Genomic DNA, 23,901 nt, shown 5'->3' with positions numbered 1-23,901 from the left:
AAAAAAAATTTTAATATAAAATCAAACTGTTAGGATCCAAGTATATGGAGGGCAGAATTATGAAAGATAGCCTGGTACCATGGAAAGAGTAGTGGCTCTGGAATGAGAACATGAATTCAAATCCTACCTCTGATAATTACTACCTGGGAGAAGTAAGATAAATCTTTTAATCTCTCTCTGGGTCTCAGTTTCCTCATCTATAAAATGAAAGGATGAACTTGTTGGCCTCTTAAATGCCTTGTAATTTGAAATCCTTGATCCTATATTTAAGACTAGGAAGCAGTAGATGGAGTGGACAGTTCCACTGTCTTTGGAGTCAATAGACCTGGATTCAAATCCCACATCAATAACTGTGAGACACTGAGCAAGTCACTTAGCCTCCCTGGGCCTCAATTTCCTTATCTGTTTGCTGGGTAATTATGTTGACCACCAGGTGCTTTTTTCTCTTCTTCCAAAGATTTCCAGTTTTCTTATGTTTTAGTTTGAGGAAGCAAAATCAGTGCAAGGTATGCTAAAGTGTTCCTCATTCTTCATACTTTGGTTAAATAATTAGATGACCCCATTTAATTAGATACTCTTTAAGAAATTAGCCTGATTTATGCAATACATTGATTTATGTGAAGAAGCAACTCTCACATCTTGCCAGTATAGAGCATTCATTTTTTTTTTCCAGTTGAGTTTTGACAAATTGTTTTGCAATACTGAAATCTGCTCATTTTATTCTGCAGCAAAGTGTCAACGGCTGTCCTGGCCTTGGGCTGAGATGTAATTTAGTCAGTGCATTAAGGAAATGAAATGTAACTTCATGTAAAATAGGTAGTTTGTCAAATAAGCAAGAATGAAAATTAGTTTGAGGCCCAGCTTTCTCACATCTATCAAATGAGGCTGACTAAGTAGATTTTTGAATTAAAACTAGTTCTCCCTCTATTTGGAGAAGAATCACAAGGAAGGGAAAACAGAGTGGTTTTATTTGAGTGGATGCAGGGAGTTACTTCTGTGATAAGATTATAAGTCCATGCAGTCTCTTCTCCCTAAATGGAAAATAGTCCTTCCTTTCACTCCAACCCGACTGTTTTTGGATGTTTTGGTAACTTCCTAATAAGACTTTGTTGTGAGAAGTTGCAGGTTTTGCTTGACCACATTCTCTTTCTTCCATTCCAGTTCTGTGTTAATAAATTAAAAATTCAGTTTATGAAGTTTCTGGTCATCATTAGAACTGGCAACTGAATGAAATAACAGAATTCCTTCAATTTGGTATCCTTATTTTCATAAACATGGATAGTTTGGAAAAATAGGATCCAATATCTTTTGTCAGGCCACCAAAGCATTTAGGAATGATTCCTAGTAAGTTCTGACTTTCTGCTATAAGATAGGCTCTAGAGTCTAGACAAAATTGAGCAGTGTCATTTATTTCCATTATTCCCAACCACTCTTTCATGATCAACTTGTGCTCCTTTTTTGTGGTCCTCTTCTCAAATAGATTGTGGTCAGATCCTTTCTAGATCTTATTTTAGGCATTCATATTTTAGGCTTGAATTTAAAGTTAATCCTACCTCTCTTTAAGAGAACTATAAGCTTTATTATTTATAATTATGGAGTATCTGATTTTGTTCTTAAAGTACTGACAAGCACTAGTAGCACTTAGGACAGTTAATAATAAAATAATGATAATAATAATAATAATAATAATAATAATAATAATAATACCTAGCATTTTTGCAAAGTGCTTTAAAATATTTTTTCTTTTAATCTTCACAATAACATTGATAAATAGATACTGATATTATCTCATTTTACAGATGAGAAAAAAAAATAGGGCAAAGAAAGTTTAAGTAACTTGCCCAAGGTCACACTTCTAGTAAGTCTATAAGATAGGATTTGAATTCAGGTCTTCCTCTATATTCAGCATGCTTTCCTTATTTAGGGGGAGTGAGTGAAGGACTCCTCAGTCTCCAAAAAACAGCCTAAGGAAGGGCAACCCTGTTTATCAGTTAAGCTTTTAAAATTCTTCAGTTAGTAAGTTAAGTAAACAAACAGAAAAATAAACAAATATATCCTCTAAGAGAGATGTGTTTGACTACACTAACATTTTTTAAATTACAGTGAAATCAAAATAATTAAAAGAAAAACAATAGTCTGGAGAGAGTTTTATGGAAAATGTCACAGATAAAAACTAGACATTTAACATATATTAGGAATGGTTTAAAAATCACAGTTGTAACTCCCAGGACACAACTGATAAATGGTCAAAGGATATGAATGGGCAATTTTCAAATTAGAAAACATATATTATTAATAGTCACTGGAGAAACTATTTAACCCCACGAAAAAATTAAAAGAAAGATACCCATGAAAACAACTCTGAGTTACTATCTCTAATCCATCTAATTGTCCAAAACAAATAAAACAAAAGCAAGAAAAATCAGTGCTGGCAGATTTGTAGAGAAACAGATACAATGGTAAATGGGATTTTTCTTCCTGGGAATTCCCCACATCAATTGAATTATAGGTCTGGATCCCCCAAAAAAGTACCTGAAGGGAAAAAATATGACTGAAACATTCTCAGGATATATTTTTCTTTGAATTGAGTTAGTTTAAATATTAGCAATGACTTAGCAACTCTAGTTGCTTATATGAGATGTTCAATGTTGAATAAGGGGAATAGGAATTGGAACTGTGATTTAATTGGTATTAGGAACTCCTGAATAAAAAAAAATACCTTTATAAAAATGCAGGTTAGCATTTTTGCTACAACTTGCAATCTTCAGAGAATTGACTAGAACAAAGGTTAAGTGACTTGCCCTGAATAATACAGTGCAGAGTATGTATGTATCAGTATTTGAACTTAGATGTTCCTGACTTTGAAGCTGACTAGCTCTATCTACTGGGACACACTGTCTCTCTAAATTCTAAGTAAAAATATTTAATTAAAATATGTCCTGGAGGTGGATTGAAAGGTTCTCTTGGTATCCCAGCATCTGAGTCAGCCTTAAGTCCCATAGTTATCTCCAACTGTAACTGGTTACATTTCTCATCCTACTTGATGCTATTTGCTTGAGATACTCTATGATTGGTAGGCTATAAAAACAACAGCGACAACAATGGCTACAGCAGCAGCACACTTCATTCTTTTATACCCTGCCAGAAAGAAAATGTCTTCTGAAAAGGGTTATGATATTTACTATTCACAAAAGAGAACTACTTAAATGTACTTTTATCTCATCTGGTAGGCATAGGCTAGGGCAGAAGTTGCTAAACTTTTCTAGTCTCTTTATACCTTGGCTTTTAAGCCTTCTCATACCCCCTTATTTAATACAAAAAGAAATACATTCCAGAGTTTGCCATGTATATACATATATATATATATATATATATATATATATATGAAACAAAATAAGAATACATTTTCATAAAAAAACTTTATTTGCTACATAATATATTTTAGTATCATAAAGTTGTTCTCTCCAATAAACACAATTTTCACTATCACTATTATTTTGACATATACCAATGGGCTAATATAGTATTCTTATCAAATATCATATTCATTTCCTCATGGAAATCTAAGGACTTCAGTGAGTGGGTGGAACTTTCTGAAACCATTTCTGCTTTTTCAACTAAGTCTTGGAAACTTGTGTGCCTAGGATAAGGATTAAAATAAGAGAAACAGACTTATGCACAGGAGAGATATCAAAGTGATGCCAGACTCTGAAGCTATCAGGTCAAATTTGCATTTATCAGCTGGGATAGCTGTATCATGTAGTTGAAGCTGAGCAAGTTTGCACACAGCAGTCTAATTAATGTTTTTATTAATATGTATTAATAAGATTTTTCTCTAGGGCTCCAATAAGTGGTTCTTGTGAGTCCTGTGGAGTACGACAGCTCCTCTTTCACCTGCCTCCCCATGTCTTCACACTATAGTACATGCATGTATACAAGCTCATAGAGACATTCTCTTTGCTATGCATAGCCTTGCTGCTGTCAAATTATCCAGACATCTATTGTCTGAGCCCTGAGAGCTGTCTTCCCCTCTACGACTTACTTGTTGGGCTCTGCACTTCATTATATCAAAATGTTCATAGAAAAATGGGCATAATCCCTGCAACTTTGCCAGCCCTATCCATCTTCCAATATTTGTAACATCAATAATGATGAAAATGGCATTAGAATTAATATTTCACTTGAAAAAATTGCAAAGATGTATGTGTTGCTTAAATTTGTCAACAGAGGCTTTCCAGCAAAGTGAAAAGGCCATTTGAAAAATTACCTTTGCTGCTTCATATTACTTCTACATTGAGAGGGAAATACTTTTTCCAACAGTGAGTCCATTTCCCTTATGGACTGACAAATCAAGGTCAAAGTTTTAATTGAGGGTGGGATGGAGGAGATGAGATTTGGATGGGAGGAGAAAAATAAGCAAAAAGGGTATTCTTAAAAGCTGAACTTTTTAGGTTAGGGTTAAACTACACAACTGGTGATTTATTTGGAATTACTAATGGAATCTTAAAGCCATCTCCTACATACAAACTACCTCAGCTAATAATGGTTATAGTGAAGCAATTTTTTTACATGTGCACCTATTTGTGTTTATATCTATTTATTTCAAGTTTCTCCCTTATTATCATGTAAGAGGACATGAATTTTTTGTGTGATTTTGCCTTTTTCATTGTTACCTGCACTTAGCATAATGATAGCACATAGTAAGCATTTAATAAATGCATATTGATTGACAAAGCCCAGCGTTTCATTTTCCATCAGAGAGAGCTGAAGTTCAGAGAGGATAAATGACTTTACCAGTCTACACATATAAAGTGGTAAAGTGAGAATTCTGTATCTAGTATTTTTTTAACTACTCCTTCTCTCCCTCCCCAAGTCTGATTGATTTCAGTTCACATTAACAGTTATTGAGCACCTACTCTGTATAACATAATGCTCTGAGGAGTTCCAGGAGGTTGATTATGTTGATGATTTTACCAGGGACTAGGGTAGTGGAAGAGTGATAAAAAAAACAAATGGGACATATGAGTTCCTAATAACTTCAATGGCTCAGGTGGGAATTCTAGGAATTCTATTCTTTCTAAAAAATGTGGATGGGGGGGAGTGGGAGATTTATAACTTTTGTGCTAAAGTCAAATTGATAATTAGTTTATAGAATTGTGAAAAGGGTGTAGAAACATACTTTTCTTTGGGTACTTGTCAGAAAAAAAAAAAATCACGATTTAGAAACGGGGCAGCCAGCACACTGCTAATAATCACAATGAGTAGAAGGGTAAACAGCTAGAAAGTACAGAGATAAGTGATGAAAAGTGAGGAGATATATTCAGAGCTAGGAACCACTGAATCAAGGAATGGGCTTGTGAATGAAGGGAGGCAGGTAGCAGGTAAGAGGACAGGGAGAAGGAGAGGCAAAGATTATCCTATTAAACAACATGGTTTAGAGTTGTGAGCACTCAGCTCTATGAACCCACTCCCCACCACCACCACTAGGGGCTCAGGACTGGCGAAGTCTCATTTTTATAGTGTTTTGGGGAGAAACTGAAATATTGTGCTACTTTTGTATTGTCATTAATCATCTCAAATTATCTCAGTTATCTTCTCAAAGTTACCAGCATCATTTTGATACTCTACTTGTCTGGTACTGTGGAGTTGTGGAATTTGTCTGAAATTCACTTATGGGATCAGAACCTTGACCACACAACAGTGCCCAGATGGGTTTTCTTGATTCAGTACATATTACCAGTCAATATTTTGTCTAAAATATTATGCAGTTTGTAAATTATTTTTCTTTGATTTTGGGGATGTTTATATGTGACTTACAGGCTCCCCACTGCCATCTTATTTCCTGCTATTGCCCCTTCATACTGGTTATTTATAAACGGATTAAAAGTATATGTATATGGGTGGGGGGAGAGTTTAGAGTAACCAGAACAAAAATCAATTTTAACCTAAGGTTGAAGTCTGGAAACTGCTAGAAATATGTGACAGACTCTTTTTCAAGGAAGCTAATCAGTAGCTTGGATTAATAATAGAAAAAAATGAAAGAAAATCTATACTAATAACTGAAACCAGTGATTATAAAATGTGGTGGAAAGATTTTAATAGTAACATGTAGAATTCCTAGAGGAGCTGATTTCCAGTTTTCATCTGGCTAGAATTTTGGGCTCAAACCCTAGGGTGATCTGGGTCTGCCATGTCAGTAAACAAACCATTTAACAATGATTTAAAGGAATTCCTAAAAGAAGGCATTGTTCTATCCAACACTGGATAGGACTCAAATCTCAACTCTTACATTAAGCAATAAGTAAAATGCTACCAAATGGTGAGCTTGACTTGACTTTTGATCCTCCTTTCTTCTAGGCATGTTTTGGGAGATCTAATGTGCAGGATTCACTAAAAATATATCAATAGAGTCAACTCATTCATACTCTTGAGAATACAATCTCAAAATCATCTATAAGCAGTTTGTTTTTATACTTTATTTTAGACACAAAAAACCAGAATAGTTTATTGTTATTAGTGAAAACTGAATGGATGGGGTGGGTGAATCTTAGGAAGTAGGGGGTGAATCTTAGGAGGATTGCTCATTATTGTTCTATCCATTTAAAAAGGGTGAAAAGATAATTCTTGTTATTTTTACATAAGCAAAGGTGGGTTGGTGATAGGCAGCAAATTGGAATACATGTGGATATATGTACAATTTATATATATATATATATATATGTATATATATATAAATTGAAATACATGTGGACATATGAAAGTTCAGAAATGTGAAGAATTTTGGGTAGTCAGAGAAAATCAAATATCCCATGTATGGAAACATTAATTAATCTCATAGGAGCTAATGATCTTAATCCAGCTGTGTTGGACTATTGTTCATCCTTCATTTTCAAAGGGGACTGTATTATACATATTATAATGTGTATATATACATATTATATGTACATATACAATTTATATACAAATATAGATTCCAATTTAGGAAATTGGAATCTCCATCATGGCTGGGGGAAATTCTTAAAATTCAGTGTAAAGAAAATCATGCTCTGTGACAAAGGAAGTGAGGATTCATCCTTTCTGCTTCATAAAAGAAGCATTTGCTCAAATGTATGATTCTAATCTGTCCCATCCTTGTTTCTTTCTCCTCTATATCCTAACAGCTCTGTCTCTGCCTCTGTCTCTGACTTTGTTTTTCTGTTTCTTCCTCCCTCCCTCCCTCCTTTCTGCTCTCTCTGTCTCTCTCTGTCTCTTTCTGTCTCTCTCTCTCTCTCTCTTTCTCTCTGTCACACACACACACACACACACACACACACACACACACACACACACACACACAGAAGCTTTATGTTCCTCTAGGAGGTATGACTAGTCGTCTGCTTCAAAAGGACTTCATATCCTTTTAATATGCCTTGGAAACATTTATGATACTTATCTAAGGAATTCTTGCCCCACTGTTTCATTATGGATTTCTTGAAATGGACCATTGAGGTCTTTATGATTTAGAAACTTCAAAGTATCATTGGCACAGATCCCTTCCTTTCTGATAATCTATTATTAGTCAGATTTTCCTTTTAAGTTTAAGCTTAGTGGTGAAAAGATGAATTTTATAAACCAGTCTAGGTAAGCAACATATATAATATAATATATATGTGTGTGTGTATATATATACATATGTATAAACAAATGACACACATACACACACACATATATATATACACATATGATTCATTCTTAGAATATTCTCAAAGGTAAAAATGTTTAAGTCTTATTTAAGGGATATGTTTTATCTCTGTTACTTTAATAAAAAAAATAGTCAAGCAATGAAGGAGCCAAGTGGTAGACTAAAGAACGGGACATATCCATGCCCATTGAATTGTTGTTTCATACCAACACTGCCATGAGAATGACCTACAAACAATTTCAACAAAAAAATCACAAAAATTTTACACTGCATATAAAAAAGGGAAGAGATACATCATCATCATTATCATCATCATCATCACATTCACTGGTGATGAGATATAGTTTACTGCCACTATTATAAAGATGGTAACACTAGTTTTAATGCCTGTTATATTTAGAATTCTTGATGCTCAGTATTAGCAATATTTTTAAATCACTTTTTTCTTGTGATCATTACTACAACACTGTCAACAACTGTCAATAGGGCAATCATGTTATATTCTTTAGATAAGGAAAGTGAGATTCCAGACAATAAATTACTTGCCCAATGTCACATAGCCAGGTGGTAATAAATGAAGAACAGAACTAGAATCTAGGTCTCTGGACTGCTAATATAGCATATGTTTTCAATAGAACAATTAAAGAAGAATGTAAGACCACTACTGGGAGATTTGATTAGAAGGAGATTGCCAAAAAATCCTAGTTGAGGAATGGGGAGAGAACAACATATGGAGTTACAGGGGAATCTTTGTTTCTAACTCTAGGTCCTTCTTCAGTTATCAGCAATGATGATGACTCCGCCAGCCCACTTCATCACATTTCCAATGGAAGTAACACACCATCTTCTTCAGAAGGAGGCCCTGATGCTGTCATCATTGGAATGACCAAGATTCCTGTCATTGAAAATCCCCAGTATTTTGGAATCACAAACAGTCAACTCAAGCCAGACACATGTAAGTACTGATGTTTACTTTTCTTAGTTGTTTTGCTTCTCTCTGTAAAACCAATGTATTTATCAGAATCAAAAATATTATGGGAATGGAGTGAAATGTCTGAGGATTGTTGGGCCAGCCCATGGAATAGATTCTTTGTTTTCTCATCTACAAAATCCTTAGGATGTGGCACCTGCTGGTGTGAGAGATATAGTCAGACACTGACTTCTCTTGGAATTCATCTTCCAAATCCATTAACTAAGAAAAATTCAGAATCAAGGTAGTACTGACTTTGAAAAACTTGAACATGAAGTATAATCAATTTGTGCTCATTTAATTATACTAGATTGTAAATGTATGTAATTTAAAATAGGTTTCTCTTAGTTTTATCAAGAAAAACCTTTTGAAGTAGGAGAATATGGTTATGTGTGGTATATAGAGTAAAATAACTATAGATACTTTATTCCTACAGTTTAGTCCAGGGTAAGGGTGTTATTTAATGGTGCCAAATATTTACAAGATCCTCAATAGAAAATGAAGAACATATAATCTATGCTGATTCTATTTGTCTAGAATGAAGTTATGTTATGGAACTAGCTTTGTTTTATGCCAACAGTTTAAAAAGCTTTGAATTATGCCTATAGTGCTTTATCTTCACCTGACCCAAATAACCGCTTGACCCCCAATTTACATGCTTTTGTAATCCAACTAGGAGCTAGGGGTTACTAGGTGGCAAACTGAACAGTACACAGGCCCTGGAATCAGAAGGACCTGAGTTCAAATCCAGACTCAGACACTTAAAAATTAGCTGTGTGACTTTGGGCAAGTCACTTTATCCCATTGCCTTGCAAAACAAAAACAAAAACAAAACAAAAGGATCTAGGGCAGCCACTTGATTACAAATTTTTCAGGTCAACCAAGAGTACTTCTCTTCAGCCTATGTTCATATCCTTACACAGTGATAAGAATAAAGGTTTTTTGAAATGCTTATAGTGTAAGGTGAGAAACATTGGTGATTATCTCACAACTTTCTGCTGTGAATGAAGGTGGCCAAGTAACATTCAGTATTCTAGAAATGGACTGGAGAATGGAGTTGAGTAATGGATAACAGAACCCCTTAAAATAAAGATATCCTGTTATTTTGTATCTGTTTCTCATGTTCTTCACATGAATGCTTAAAGGATGGAATACATTTTAGTTGATTGGATGGGAAGTCTTTGAAACTTGTCATTGTAGAAGACTGGAGTCCCCTATTTTTAAATGACTCTCAAAATGTCAGGATAAATAAGATGATATATGAAAAGAGCTTTTAATTCTTGGAAGCTAAGGTGTTATTTGAATGCAAGATATTATTCTTATGATAGTGAAATGACATAGGGGCATTATTTTGCTTTGTTTATCAGGAGAGCTCTCTTGGGATAATATTCATATATTGGTTGCAGTCATAGTATCATGCTATGACTGTATTTATATTGCATCTTGGCTTTTATTAAAATCATATTTTTAATGAAGGTGATCATGGTAGTGAGACAAAACCCTCAACATATATTAATGATATTGGAAAAGAGTATAACATTTAATAACAAGCAAAAATCTAACAATAACTAAGAACAAGAGAAATACTATAGAAGGGATTCTTGCAGTACATAGGTGGTTGGACTAGATGATATTGTCAATCTCTTCTAATACAAGATTTCTTGAATCTGTGAATGATTTTCTTAAAATACAGACAAAGAATGTTTTCTTAATTGAAGTTCTGTGAAGATTTTTGCTAGGGTATTTTTGTTGTTTTGGTTTTGTGTATGTGATGAAATATCAACATTTGTAACAGTTGTAGAGTATGATATGTTCCTTCTACTTGGCAAGGTTAAGAGAAAATGTAGAGATATTGTCTTCCCAAAGGTTTGCTTGAAATAAAATATGCATTTATCAGTCTTATAAACTGGGGTAACAAAATGCTTAGTAAAGAATATACTATCAGCAGCTGACATGGAAGGTGAGGGAAAATTCTTCCACTTAAATTCCTTCTAAAGGAAGACCTGTTCTGAACGAATCAGAGAAACTTAATAAGCAATGAGTTGACTTTCCATATTTTAATTGTTTTTCACACTAATATAAATGATTCATTCTTATTAGAAAATTAACTTCTCAAAGGGAAATAGAAATTTGGAAATCTAGATTCTTTTATCAATTTTAACTTCTGAATCTTCTACTGCTTTACTATCATCTTCTACCCTTCACCCCCAGTGAAAGAAACTATTTTTACCAGGTCTTTAATGACTTTTATTGTCATAAAATAGTACCATTTTTCCATCACCATTCTCAGTCTTTCTCTCCCCTACTTGGTGTACTTGATTGACAACCAATTATTACTCAGTACTCCTTGACTTTGGGTTTTCAAAGTATTTTCCTCAACTGGTTTGCCTCATAGCTCATCAGTTATTCCTGGACTGTGTCCTTTAGCTGGACCAGTCTACTGAGCTTCTTCTATCGGGGAATTCCCAAGATCTCTGCTTTCACTCATCATCCAATCCTCTTCGAAAGTGAAGGATGGACAATAGTCCAACACAGCTGGATTAAGATCATTAAGCTCCTATGAGATTAATTAATATTTCTATACATGGGATATTTGATTTTGTCTGACTACCCAAAATTCTTCACATTCCTGAACTTTCATATATCCACATGTATTTCACCTCGCCAAGTCAGATAGAAAAAGACAGACAGAGCTTTTTTTTCCTTCTAAGACTTCACATCTTCTTTCTTTCTTAACCTCAGTGAGTAGTAGCATTCCTAAGCAAGTAATTTTCAATCCCTAGCCATCTTTCCTAATATCCAAACTATTACCAACTTTTTATAGTCCATCCCACTTAACATGACAGTCTACTTTTCTCTGTCTTCTTCAATGGCCAGAACTTTAACCTAAATCCTCATTGTTTTTCTATGTGCCATTTTCAGAATATTGCATTCACTATCCCCATGATCTTGGGTAAATAAATCTTTTTTTAATTCTCTAGACTTCAGTTTCTTTAACTATAGGGAAGGTTGGATGGTGAAAAAATAAGTGCCCTTTCAGCTATAGCATTCTATTCACCTATTTCCTTAGATATCATTTCCCTTCACTAACCTTAGAATTCTTGAAACTTTACAGCATTCTTAAAAGCATTTCCTAAGTCTTCTGAATGAGCAACTAGGTGGTACAGTGAATAGAGTACCAGGTGTAGAGCTCAAATCTGGCCTTAAACACTAGCTGTGTGACCCTGGACAGGTCATTTAACCCTGTTTGCTTCAGTTTCCTCATCTCTAAAATGAGCTAGAAAAGACAAACCACTTCAGTATCTTTGCCAAGAAAACCACAACAACAAAAACATTTCTCCTGAAATGAAGTAAGGATTTCCTTCTTCATTTTATCTCTATACTCTTTCATATTTCCCTCCTTGTGTTAATAATACATATTTTTCTGTCTATATATCTGTTGATAGGTATTATATGCCTATATCTTGTGAGTTTTTTCCCTGTTTGTATTGTCTAGAAAATTGTAACTTTCTAGAGAGAATTGTCAGTATCTAAGTTTTTGTGATGTCATATATACATGAATGCTTAATAAACACTCATTTATGATGATGACTGTGAGGCCAGATCAATTTGTCTACCAATTATTGATGTTTTATTGTTAATATTGATTGATAATATTGCAGCAGGTAAAGATGCCTCTTTCTGGCTTTCATTTTTCCAATTTACCAAAACTAAGGTTAACTGGATTTATTGACTGGATAGATTTTACTCCATGAGAATCATTGACCTTGCTAAGCTAATGATCTTCACTATGGACATCTTTATTGCAGATATCTAAAAATGTAATAATTTTAGAAATATGGAGATCTAATATGAGGAAGCAACTATTGCGCCCTTCCATGGATTTGGTACCTTCTTTTGGGGGGAGTGGCAAAGGATAGTGGGAAGGAGGGAGGGGGGAGAAGAGAGAGAAAGAGAGAGAGAGAGAGAGAGAGAGAGAGAGAGAGAGAGAGAGAGAGAGAGAGAGAGAGAGAGTTTTGGAATTCTCTTATTGACTTTCTATGAAAAAATACATATATTTCTTATGGAATATGTTAACAAATTTGTCAAGGTTATAAAGTGTGGAAGCATCTCTCTGGAAGCAACACTACAGACCAAGAAGTGAAGAGTATGAGAAGTAGAAATAGTTCTGGGAGAGGGCTACTTGACTCAGTTTTAGTTCAATGAATAGCAACTAGTACAAAAAAAAATCATTCAATAATGATGCTTATATAGGATGTGAGTATTTTTTTCAATGCTAAAACTTAATTTTATTTAGAAAGAACTAGATGGGAAATGGAGGGACAAGTTTTTCAGCTTATGGTGATGAGTACTATAGTGGAAAAACCCTCAAACATGCTTGGCCCATCATTGGGTTTTCTTAAGAGATTTAGACTCACATTAAAGAACTCTGTTTTCCAGGGTTTTAGCACAGTTTGCACAGACAGGACTCAATTTGCTCCAGAGCATGTTTCAATAGAAAGTCTGTCTACTTTATTTCAGGGCCCAGAGGTTCCCCCAAGACCGCCTGATAATAATTTGGTATTTGGAAGCTCCTGTATCACTGCAGGAATTAAAGGAGCCTAAATCCAGGCCTGATGGAGGAGAAGAGTTCTATGGTTTATCTGCAAATTCTGGCCAGACAACACCTTGACGTCACTCCTTAGCTTCTCTAACATAGCCAAGAAAAGAAGTTCTCTTCCAAAGACAATACAGTGTGCTCTATTGACCATCCCCAATCAAGTAGTATGTCACTTTAATTGTAAACCAATCTCCTCGATCAATCAGGATTGCAAGATGGTGGTGATGATATTAGCAACATCAAGTCTGGAGCTTGTCTTCTGTAGTTAATCCAACTAGTCTGTTTAGGCCTAGCAGCTTCATCTGTCAGCATGAGTTGGTTTTCTAGTAGGATTTGACAAATTTGGGTCAGCCAGTGGCCCCATTGCCACTCTCTCCTTGACTGCTGAGAAGGTCTTTTGCACACAGGGTACAATGGAAGCAGCTTTTCTGGGCTGAAAAGACTTTAAAGCTTGAGTTCCCTTGAAAGATGGAGATTTGTTATACCTTCCCCTTGAGGGAAGATGAACCTCTCAGACTCACTGTGCTTGTTCTGAAATTGTGTTGTTTTCTTTCCCTTTCTCTTGTCAGTGGTAACTCTAGTGCAGTCATGCAAATTAGCCTGATTATTTGTCTTTGCTGTATGTATCTGTATGAATCTATCCTCATAGAGTGTGGTGTATACACACCTAGGGTTCAGTAATGCATTATGGCAGATAAATACTCAAACATTTTGAATTTTGTTCATTTTAATTCTATTTTCAGTTATGTGAATATTATTAAACATCTTCAGCCTGAGTCACATTTCATCAGATTCTATATTTCATATGTATATGTATATATACGTGTTTCCATATAGGTAGCATTCTTATTCCATATTCTGCAAAGCAATGCAGACTCACAGGACATGGTCCAAAGGATGTCATGATAAAATTAAGAGAATGAAAAAGACTGCTGAAAAGTAAGAATTTTAATAAAAATGGAATTTGATTCAAAGGAAATTAATCCAGCCCTCTTCAGTTGTCACAATTAGTCATTGTGACAGTGAACGAGGTAGGAAAGGAGGTTTGAAAGTAGCAGCAGAAAAGGGTTTTTAACTTTTTGAGTGTATAAAAACACAGTCTGAAGTGTGTTTTTGGCAGCTGAAGAAGCCTTTCTTCAAATATTTTTTTAAATACATAAAACAAAATACATAGGATTACAAATGAAACTAATTATATTGAAATAGCTATCAAAATGTATTTTTAAAAAAGGTTCTGAACTCTTGGTTAAGCAGCCCTGTTTTAGAACAAACTGAGGTTATATTTTTTTAAAGTATTTGGAGTATATGTAACTAAAATTTCCCTCCAAGCTACAGAGGGAGGGCAGAACTCTCCACAGTGTGGAGTAGGTAATAAGTGTTAAAGATGAGATTTAAATAAACCATGTGCACTGATTCTTGAGGCAGTATCCTGTCCACTCCATCAAGCTTCTCCTATTAGAGGCAATAGGGAGACACTGAAGCTTCTTGAATAGAGGATTCACTGAGTCAAAAGCAAAGTCTCAGAGAGTTGGAAGAGATTTTCTAGGCCATGCAGATTAACCTCTGCACTAAAATGTCCCTTGTTATGACATTATAGAACAAATTTCCAAGGACATTGTGGGAAATAACGAGAGAATTTTAAAATTCTATTTGAAATTCTTGGGGGGGGAAAGTGCTCAATTGATGTTGCATGTTTATTTTTGAAGCATTTTTTTATATTAGAAACTTCACTGAAATGGTTTATTGCCAAAATCAGATGTGAAGAATGGTTTATTACCAAATGTTTGTTGATTGAGAACAAGGCACTCTCTTGGGAACTGAAGAGCCAAAAACATTTTTTAAAGAAGATTGTATTTTCTTGTAGAGTACAACATTTGCATAGATAAGATAATTTGAAGAGCATTGACATCCAGGGAGATCAGAGAAGTCTTCCCATTGAATTTGTCTCCTAAATTGAGCTTTGAGGAAGCTGGGGTGTAAGAGGTAGAGATGAGGATGGAGGACAAGATGCAATGTTAGAAGGTAGAATTCAGAGGAAATATCAAGGGAGCCATTTTATCTGGAAAATAGAATACATGAAGAAGAAACTTCGAAATAATTCTGGAAAGGTAGACTGGAGCCAAACTGTGAAGGAATGGAAATGAAATGCTAAGTAAAGGAGGCTGTACATTATTTTATAGATAATAGCAAATCTATGTCTTAATATAAAGAAACATTTGCTTCTTGCCAAATCATCTTATACCCACCTTAGTCAAAGAATCATTGTTTAACTCTAGGGTAAATAGAATTAATATAGGGGGGAAAAAACCCAAAATCAGATCCTGAATCTAATGGCTATGAGGACACAATTCTACACTGAAGCTAGAAAGACTTTAATATTAGAATCTAGAAGGTACTGATGACTTAATGTCATCTTCTAACCAAGATAAGATTATGAAGCAATGACTCATCAGATATTTCAATTCAAATTCTCCAAACCATCAGAAACCTCGTGGAAGAATCTTTTTTGTTTTTGTTTTTTTGCCAGGCAATGGGGTTAAGTGACTTGCCTTAGGCCATACTGCTAGGTAAGTATTAAGTGTCTAAGGCCAAATTTGAACTCAGATCCTCCTGACTCCAGGGCTGGTACTCTATCCACTGCACAGCCTAGCTGCCCCATATCTTGGAAGAAGCTTAATAGGTTCAATATCCTAATGCCTTTGTTCTGGGTATTTCCCAACATTCAGCCCCTTCTGAGAAAGTGTTTGACAAAAGAATTCATGTGATTTAATTGTATTTTCTTTTTTTATTTCTGGTTGGTCACTCTTACATGTGCTGGTAGATTGGTGAATAGGACAATCTCAGCAAACTCTGATTATGGAGAACCACTTTAAACTGTTAAGAAGCTTCTTCCTCTCTGATGTCGGGAAATTTGAGTAGTTCCTTTGGTGGATTAACAAAGCTATATGACTAAAGATTGTGAGTAAAATTGCTGAGTAAAAACTTGGGTGCAACATATACTTTGAGTTTTTTGTAATAAGATATAGTTTTTACTTTTGTGAAGCTCTTTCTCTGTTTTTAGGAATTTTACCAGACTCTGGGATTCTGCTATTCAGTTATACTAGTATTTAGAATTGGGGACAAGACATAGGAGATTGATTATCCAAGGATACATAGAAACTAGTTAGTAGAACCAGGATTCATATCCAGGTCTCCTGTCTCCATGACAGAGCCTTGAAAATATGGCATATACAGTTGTATTGAAGGAACTATGGATGTTTAAGTCTAGAAAAGAGAAGCCTCAGGGTGGTAAAGGGGAGGTTGTTGTGATTTGGTTGTTTTCAGTTGTATCTGACTATTCATGACTCCATTTGGTGTTTTCCTGGCAAAGATACTAAGAGTAGTTTTCTATTTCTTTTTCCACCTCATTTTATATACAAGGAAACTGAGGCAAGCAGTACTACATGACATGGTTCACTCAGCTAAAAAGGCCATGTTTGAACTTAGGGAAGAAGAGTTTTCTGACTCCACACCCAATGTTCTATCTCCTGCACCATGTAACTACCCTGGGAGAAAGGCAGTAATTTTAAATTACTGAAAAGATTGTTTAATAGGAAAAAGGACAGAATTTGTAAAGAGGTAAATTTAAGCCAATAAAATCTCCAATAATCTTTCTAAGAGTATGATGGATTGCCTTGAGACAGAGCAGATTCTCTCTCACTGATAGTCTTGAAGGAAAGGTTGGATGATCATTTGTTAGATGTGTTCTCTAGAGGATTCTTTTGAGAGCATATGTTGGTGGCCTAGATGATTGGAGAGTTTTCTTTCCATTTTGAAATTCTGTGATTCTGATTATGACTCCAAATCCAGTCAACTTTCCACAGTAACTTATAGTCTCTTATGTTTATTTTTCTTTCCTCAAGGAAAACTCAGCAAGTAAGCATGTTGCTCTGTCAAAAATGGAAGAGCTAAAGTTTAAATGTCTCAAGGATTTATTTTGAACACATGGGAGATACAAGCCAACTTCTTGGTAGTTAAATCTTAAAGATAATTATATATCCTTAGGTCCCAAGATTAAAAAGAATCAAGATAGACTTAATGGGAAGGAGTCAGCCAGCCTGTTGAGTAATGCAGTACAACAGCATTAATCTGTTCTTTTGGTTTAAATTTGTAGAGTAGGACGCCTTGTTGGGAGAACTCTGACTGTTGATGGGAGTGACTCTTGGAAGTCTCTCAGTCATTCAGTGTAGAGGACAATAGTAGGTTGGATTGTCAGGGGTATATGAATAATGGTCAACACTGATTTTGAAAATGTGTTCACATGGTCAAATTGGACCTTGCTCAATCACTTTGAATGGCCTTTTAATCTCTGATGGCATAAAATCTACCTATATAATTCTTATGGTGACCTTGTATGTTGGGTGCCTTCATATATTTATATCATGAATGAGTCGATGTTGACCATAACCATAACTCTACTTCAATTTGTTATAGTGGAAAATTCTCGAGAAATAGTATTTTCATGCTATCTGAAGATTTTTATCTTTTTCCTTTATGTGGTAACAATAAAGCAACACTGGCATTTTGCTTGTTAACTCTTTTAAGATTGATAGATTAGGAAAAAATAAATGCATTCTTGGAATTTGCAAGACATTAGATTAGTGTGACATAGCATTGAGAAGTTCTAACGAGAAACAATTTGATAGACCACAAGTCTAATTTCTAGATTGCTATCATTCACATTGATAGTTACATTGCATTAAAACCCATTTAAAGGAAAGAGAGATGCTGTATCATTACTTTTCTTATTGCTTTTCCTGAGCACAGTAACTTAACTATTGTTAATATCCTGAGTTCTCTGTAGAATAGTTCATATAATACCCTATATTTATTATAGTAGATCACATTTTTTAGGCTACAGTTTAAAAAGTTCTTTTTACCCAGTGATTCTCTGAGCTAGGGATAGTGTATGTAGTAATACTCCCATTTTATTGATTATAAAAAAAGATTTATAAGGAAGGAAATGTTTTAGAACATAAAATGTTAAAATTGGAAGGGACCTCAGAGATCATCTACTCCAACTCTCTCATTTTATAAATGAGAAAACTCAAACCTGGGGAGTTGATGTGATTTGTTCAAGGTCACACACCAAATAAATGGTAAGACTTCTGTATCAGTGTAGGATTATTTCCACTAGATTATGCTATCTATCATAGTTGGATGATCAAGGCCATATACCACCTTAGTAATGACCCAATTTATTAGCATAGAGCAGGCTGTAACATCAGATTTGATAAATATAGCTTCATACTTAAGATGTGGAACTTATTAAAGGAAATAGTGTGGCATAACTATATGAAGAGTAGTTCCTTTGAACCACGTGAGAGTTTTTATACAAAGGTGTTGCTGGTTATATTATGTTGCAGAGGATTGAATACTGAAGGAAACCTTAAAAATCATATAATACAATCTCTTTATTTTATAAAAGAGAAAATTGAAATCTCCAGGAATTTAATTAAAGATTTATCCAGATAAATCAGTAGCAGGAATTTGAACCCAGGTCTTCTGATGCAAATCAATACTCTTTCCACTCTACCTGGGGTTTTTAAACATTTTTGTGTCAAACCCTTTTCACAATGTAATAAAGTTTATGTATTCATCTTGAAATAATACATTCAAATGTATAAAACAAAATATAATGTTATAAAGGAAATCATTTATAATGGAATGAGGATGTAAATTTCTCCTTATGCAAGTTCCAGGACTCTCTGAAATTTATTCATGGACACAAGTTTGATAACCCTAGCACAACACCATTACACTCAGTTAAGTTTATAGTTATGGCTTTGCTCATCTATCCACACTTTGACTCTGTGACCCAAGGGAACTGCCCAAACTTGGAATTTACACATAGAAATAGAGCACACCAAAAATAACAGACCCTGCCTGGAATTCAGACCCAGACTTCATTCACAAGGTTTTAACTAACTAAGCTCACCAGCTAGAGTACCTTATGAGAGCTTAGCAGCTGAGCTATAAATTGAACTTTTCTTGTGCTATACATGATTATCAATATAAGAACTAATGCTAATCATGCCTTGTTCTATTAATGCCATTTTTCTCATAGCTTTTGAATTTTACTGATAGAAAATGATTATATTTGTGTACATGTATATATCTATATCTATCTATCTATATGTGTGTGTGTGTGTGTGCATATATACACACTTACAAATACACATATACAGAAAGACCCTCTGTAGTTTCTTTGAATGTGTGGAGCTTTTTTAATTTCCTTGAAATATTAAAGCAAAGTCAACAGGTATTTATTAAGCATCTGTACTAAGCATTAAGGATTAAAAAAAGAAAAAAGAAAATAGTCTCTGCCCTTAGGGAGCTTATGTTCTAATAGGAGAGACATTATATAAAAAACTATGTACAAATAGCATATGGGGCAGCTAGGTAATGTATTGGATAATGTTCTGGGTCAGAATTAAGAAGACTTTTCTTCCTGAGTTCAAATCTAGCCCCACTAGCTGTGACACCCTGGACAAGTCACTTACCCCAGTTTGCCTCAGTTTCCCCAACTGTAAAATAAACTGAAGGAAATGACAAACCACTCCAGTATCTTTAACTAGATAATTCTAAATGGAATCACAAAGAGTCAGACAAAACTGAAAAAACTATATAGCAACACACAAGAAAAACTGAAAAAGAAGGACTAAAATAAAGAGATTTTGTGAAAGGATTTTGGAGAGGATGATATTTTAACTGGAACTTGAAGCAATCTAAGAGGTAGAGATGAAGATAAAGAGAATTTCAGGCAAGGAGAACTCAGTGAAAAGGTGCAAGTTTGGGAGAGGGTATGTCATTTAAGGAAAATTAAGGATGACAATACCACTGAATTATAGTATAGGTGGAAAGGAATAAAGAATAATAAGTGGGAAAAGTGGGAAGAACTAATTAGGAAGGGCTTTAAAGACCAGAGGATTTTGTGTTTGATGCTGAAGGTATTGTTAAATATGCAGGTTAAAGTGTGTTATGCTGTAGTAGACGGGCTTCTTACCTATCCCTCCCACCTGCTTCCAGTATTCTTTTTGAGGAGATGGTGAATGAAAGAAAGGGTTAAAAGTTCCTCTAATCTTATTTCAATTCTTAAGATTTCTGTGATTCTTATGTAGATCTCTATCATTCCTGGTCTTGAGAACAGGAATTATTTTGACTTCATCTGGTTCTTACTAGCAATGAAGGTTATCTATATTTGGACAGCCCAAAGTTTTTTTAGCTTAAGGAAAGAACTAGCAGGCAAAAAAAAAATTATCTTTCAGTGTACCTATTCCTTTATCCTACTCCTCTTATGGAGAGTGGATACATTCTGTACAATTTCCTACATATTGGGTTTTACGCCTGAAGGGTATCTTAGCCAAATTGGGGTCAGATGCCTGTTAACTTTGGCACAAATCATAGATTTTGTAGACTGTAATCCAATACATTTATTGATAATATAAAAACTCTGTATTATCTTCTGAAATGATCTGTGGAGTCTGGCATTCCTCACTCCCCTGTGTTTGTGTTCTGTCACTCCCCAAATTGAAAAAGTTGACAGGACTCCCAGAAAGGGAAGCCATTTGGAAGAAGGAGAGAGCAAGAAATTCTGAATCCTAATCTAAGAAACAATCTTTTGGGATTAATTTAGATTTAAATTCATTGTGAAGTTTTTAAAAACAAGTGGATATTTTTTTCTTTTTTTTTTTCAATTGGTGTGGTTTCATGCCCTTCCTGCTTGTATTGTTAATGTGAGGAAAATTTGTAAAACAAAGATAAACCAAAGTACTCATGGGATTACAAATCTAGAGTTGAAAAGAACTGCAGAGGCTAGTCCCATATCTCTATTTTATAGAAAAAGAAACTGAGGCCCAGTATAGTCGAAGGTTTTTGACCATAAAACAGAATCATAAAACAGCATGTGTCTGATAAACTCCTTTCATTTTCTTCCCCAGTATTGTGAATTTCCTTTTCAATTCTTGCCACCTTTTCTTCAAAATGCCCCAACCCCTTTCACTTCCTTTATTTTATAAAAGGAATTGTTATGACCAGCCATGTCTTGGCCATGACTGAAGTTTTAGACCTTATACTCCTCTTCTGGTCAGATCAATTTCTGTACTGGAATGTTCCAACTAATTTACATTTCAACCTAGATCATGATGATGGTCAGACTGTCCCCATACAGTAGCAAATGGTCTTAAGTTTGCAGATGGAAAAATAACTCATCAGATCTATTCAACAAAATTGACAATGAATAGAGATAATCTTGGCATGGTGTGATGTTTTTTTGACTCTCCTAGCAATCCAATTATCATGAAGTCATTAACAATAATAAAAAGTCTATGTAGGGCAGTGATTTAGAAAGCTTTCTTCAGAATCAGAAAGACTGGGGTTAAAATCCTGTTTCTGGCACACAATGTCTAGATGACCTTGCTCAATTCACTGAACCTCTCGGTTCCCCAGGCAGCTCTCAAAGATTCTAAGTTCTAGAACAGCTGCAACTTGGTAGAGAGAATTGCCTAACCCAGACTTTCCTATTCTCATGAAATAATATGTCCTTGCCCGCCCACCCTCCAAAGAGTAAATCATATGTGTAGGGCAAATCTATATTTTTCTTTTGATCTTGCCTTAAAATAAGAAGACTTTGTTGCTGATTGTACAGTGAAGTTTAACACCATCAACAAAATGTCAGTAACTTTCACTTGTCCTTATTCCATATCCATTCATCTCTTTCTTGCTCTGCTTGTCTTCAGAATCATAGACTTTAGAATTGTTTGAGAATTTTAGAGATCATCTAATTTGAATTCACTTTTTCTCTCTTACCATCTCCCCAATTTTATAGAAACTGAGATTCAAGGAGTAGATTATTTTATGTCTCTCTATCCCTATTAATTCCTAAATTCCATGAGGATAGGTTTTAATCTTCATATCTTTCCCTACTTCCTAACACAAGACTTTGTTTATTTGTATATATATATATATGTATATATACATATATATATGCGCATATATGTACATATTTATTAGTAGACTCAATAAATACATTTAATTGAACAGAAATGAATTGTCAAATATTCCACAATGAGAAGGTAAAACCTGTACTAGAACTTGGTTTAATGCCTTTCCTCATGTTCCTTGCATTATTTGAAGCTTTTGATTATCTTTTTAAAAAAAATTAACAAAATTTCAAAGTGAAGGACAAATTAGCTAACAACCTTTCCCAAAGAACTTGGTGATTAAAAATCAAAGAACAGGATGGAACATCAAATATTCTCACTTGCAAACTGAGTTGATCAGATTCCAGGAAGCTTGCTAAATTATGACTTAAATGGTGATTGCAATGCAAGGTTAGAATCATATAATATTTGTGATTGTGCATGGTAATGGGCAGAGTTAATATGAATTTCTGATTGATGATCATATGGAAAGCAAAAAATTCACAGTAGGAGATATGTGAAACAAAACAGATAAAGGATAAACTGTTTTTTCTGACCTATTTATAACTTCATTATCTTCTTTTAGGTGCAAAGGACTATGTTTCTAGATTGACAAATATAAAAGGGTCAGCTTTCTGATAGGTATTTTACCATGCATGAACTTCTTTTTTGTTTAAATATGAGTAAGCCATTGATAAATGTCATTGTTCCCATTGGGGATAATAAGGATCTAGCCTAGAAGGATTATCATCTAAAACTTTAGACATGGGACTAGGATTTTACAAGATACTACAACAGTTTGGTGAATTGAATTGGATAAAAGATAAAACCAAGAAAAAGAAAGTTCACAAACAAAAAAACATTTCAGGATGTTTTTATGAAGTTAAGAGACATTGTTAGAGACCTATCCAAAGTGCTTGTAATAGGATCTTAGGTCTAGAGCTGGAAGAGAACTTGAAGGTTCTTTCCACCATCCCAAACATTTCCCACTTCCATTTTATACATAAGGAAACAAGCTCAGAGCAGTGAACAGACTTGCCCAAAGTAAAGGATGAAGTAAATATCAAAGGTAGGATTTGAATTAAGGCCTTTAACTCCAGAATTAGTATACTTTCCACTGAACTCAGTAAATATATGTTAAGCTCTAGATCCAGCTTTCAGCTTTCCCATCATTCAATTTGGGTACTTCTTTTCCATCTACTCTCTCATCATTATTCCCTGAGCTCCAATATCATTATTTGAAAAGTTACCCCCAACCCAGGCAAAGCATAGATCACAATTTCCACCTTGACTTTAGCAGTCACTTTTTTCTTTTCTAAAGCATTATCCTCCCCAGTTCCAGTCTCCTACTCTAGTAGGCACAACCCTACTGAGTATCCACCCTATGATACCTCTTACTCAGTTATACTGATCCTCCTCAGCTTGCTTCCTTTTCCCTTCATTCACATTCCTGTTTTCAGCACCTCTCAATCCTAGCAAAGATGCTTTCCTCAATGTTATAACACTCTTGAAATAAACCCAGGATATCCCAAGACATTCAGCTGCAAATCCTATGTGACAACCTCCCACACTTTTTCCTTGTATGGCTGCTTATGTCTTAACTTGGGCACCCCCAGTAAGATACATCCCTTTTCTGAGCATAGCATTATCTGGTTCTTATAGTACAAGGTAATGTATTATAAGAAAACTT

At 34.7% G+C, this 23,901-nt stretch overlaps 1 protein-coding gene across 3 annotated transcripts in view; it reads left to right on the top strand.

The window, feature by feature from the left end:
• Window positions 1-23,901, top strand: part of NTRK2 (neurotrophic receptor tyrosine kinase 2) — a 417,637-nt gene that overhangs the window by 239,867 nt on the left and 153,869 nt on the right. For 2 of the 3 annotated variants that reach the window (XM_074196621.1, XM_074196620.1), the window contains one exon: window positions 8,448-8,636. In XM_074196621.1, the coding sequence (XP_074052722.1) occupies window positions 8,448-8,636 (189 nt within the window). Of the gene's footprint in view, window positions 1-8,447; window positions 8,637-13,172; window positions 22,215-23,901 lie in introns of those variants that run through there. The other variant, XM_074196622.1, reaches the window with a different exon arrangement.

This window comes from Macrotis lagotis, chromosome 8, assembly GCF_037893015.1.
Source record: "Macrotis lagotis isolate mMagLag1 chromosome 8, bilby.v1.9.chrom.fasta, whole genome shotgun sequence".
Taxonomy (NCBI): Eukaryota; Metazoa; Chordata; class Mammalia; order Peramelemorphia; family Peramelidae; genus Macrotis; species Macrotis lagotis.
The sequence above is the reverse complement of the archived record's forward strand: the minus strand, read 5'-3'. Positions and strand labels throughout refer to the sequence as shown.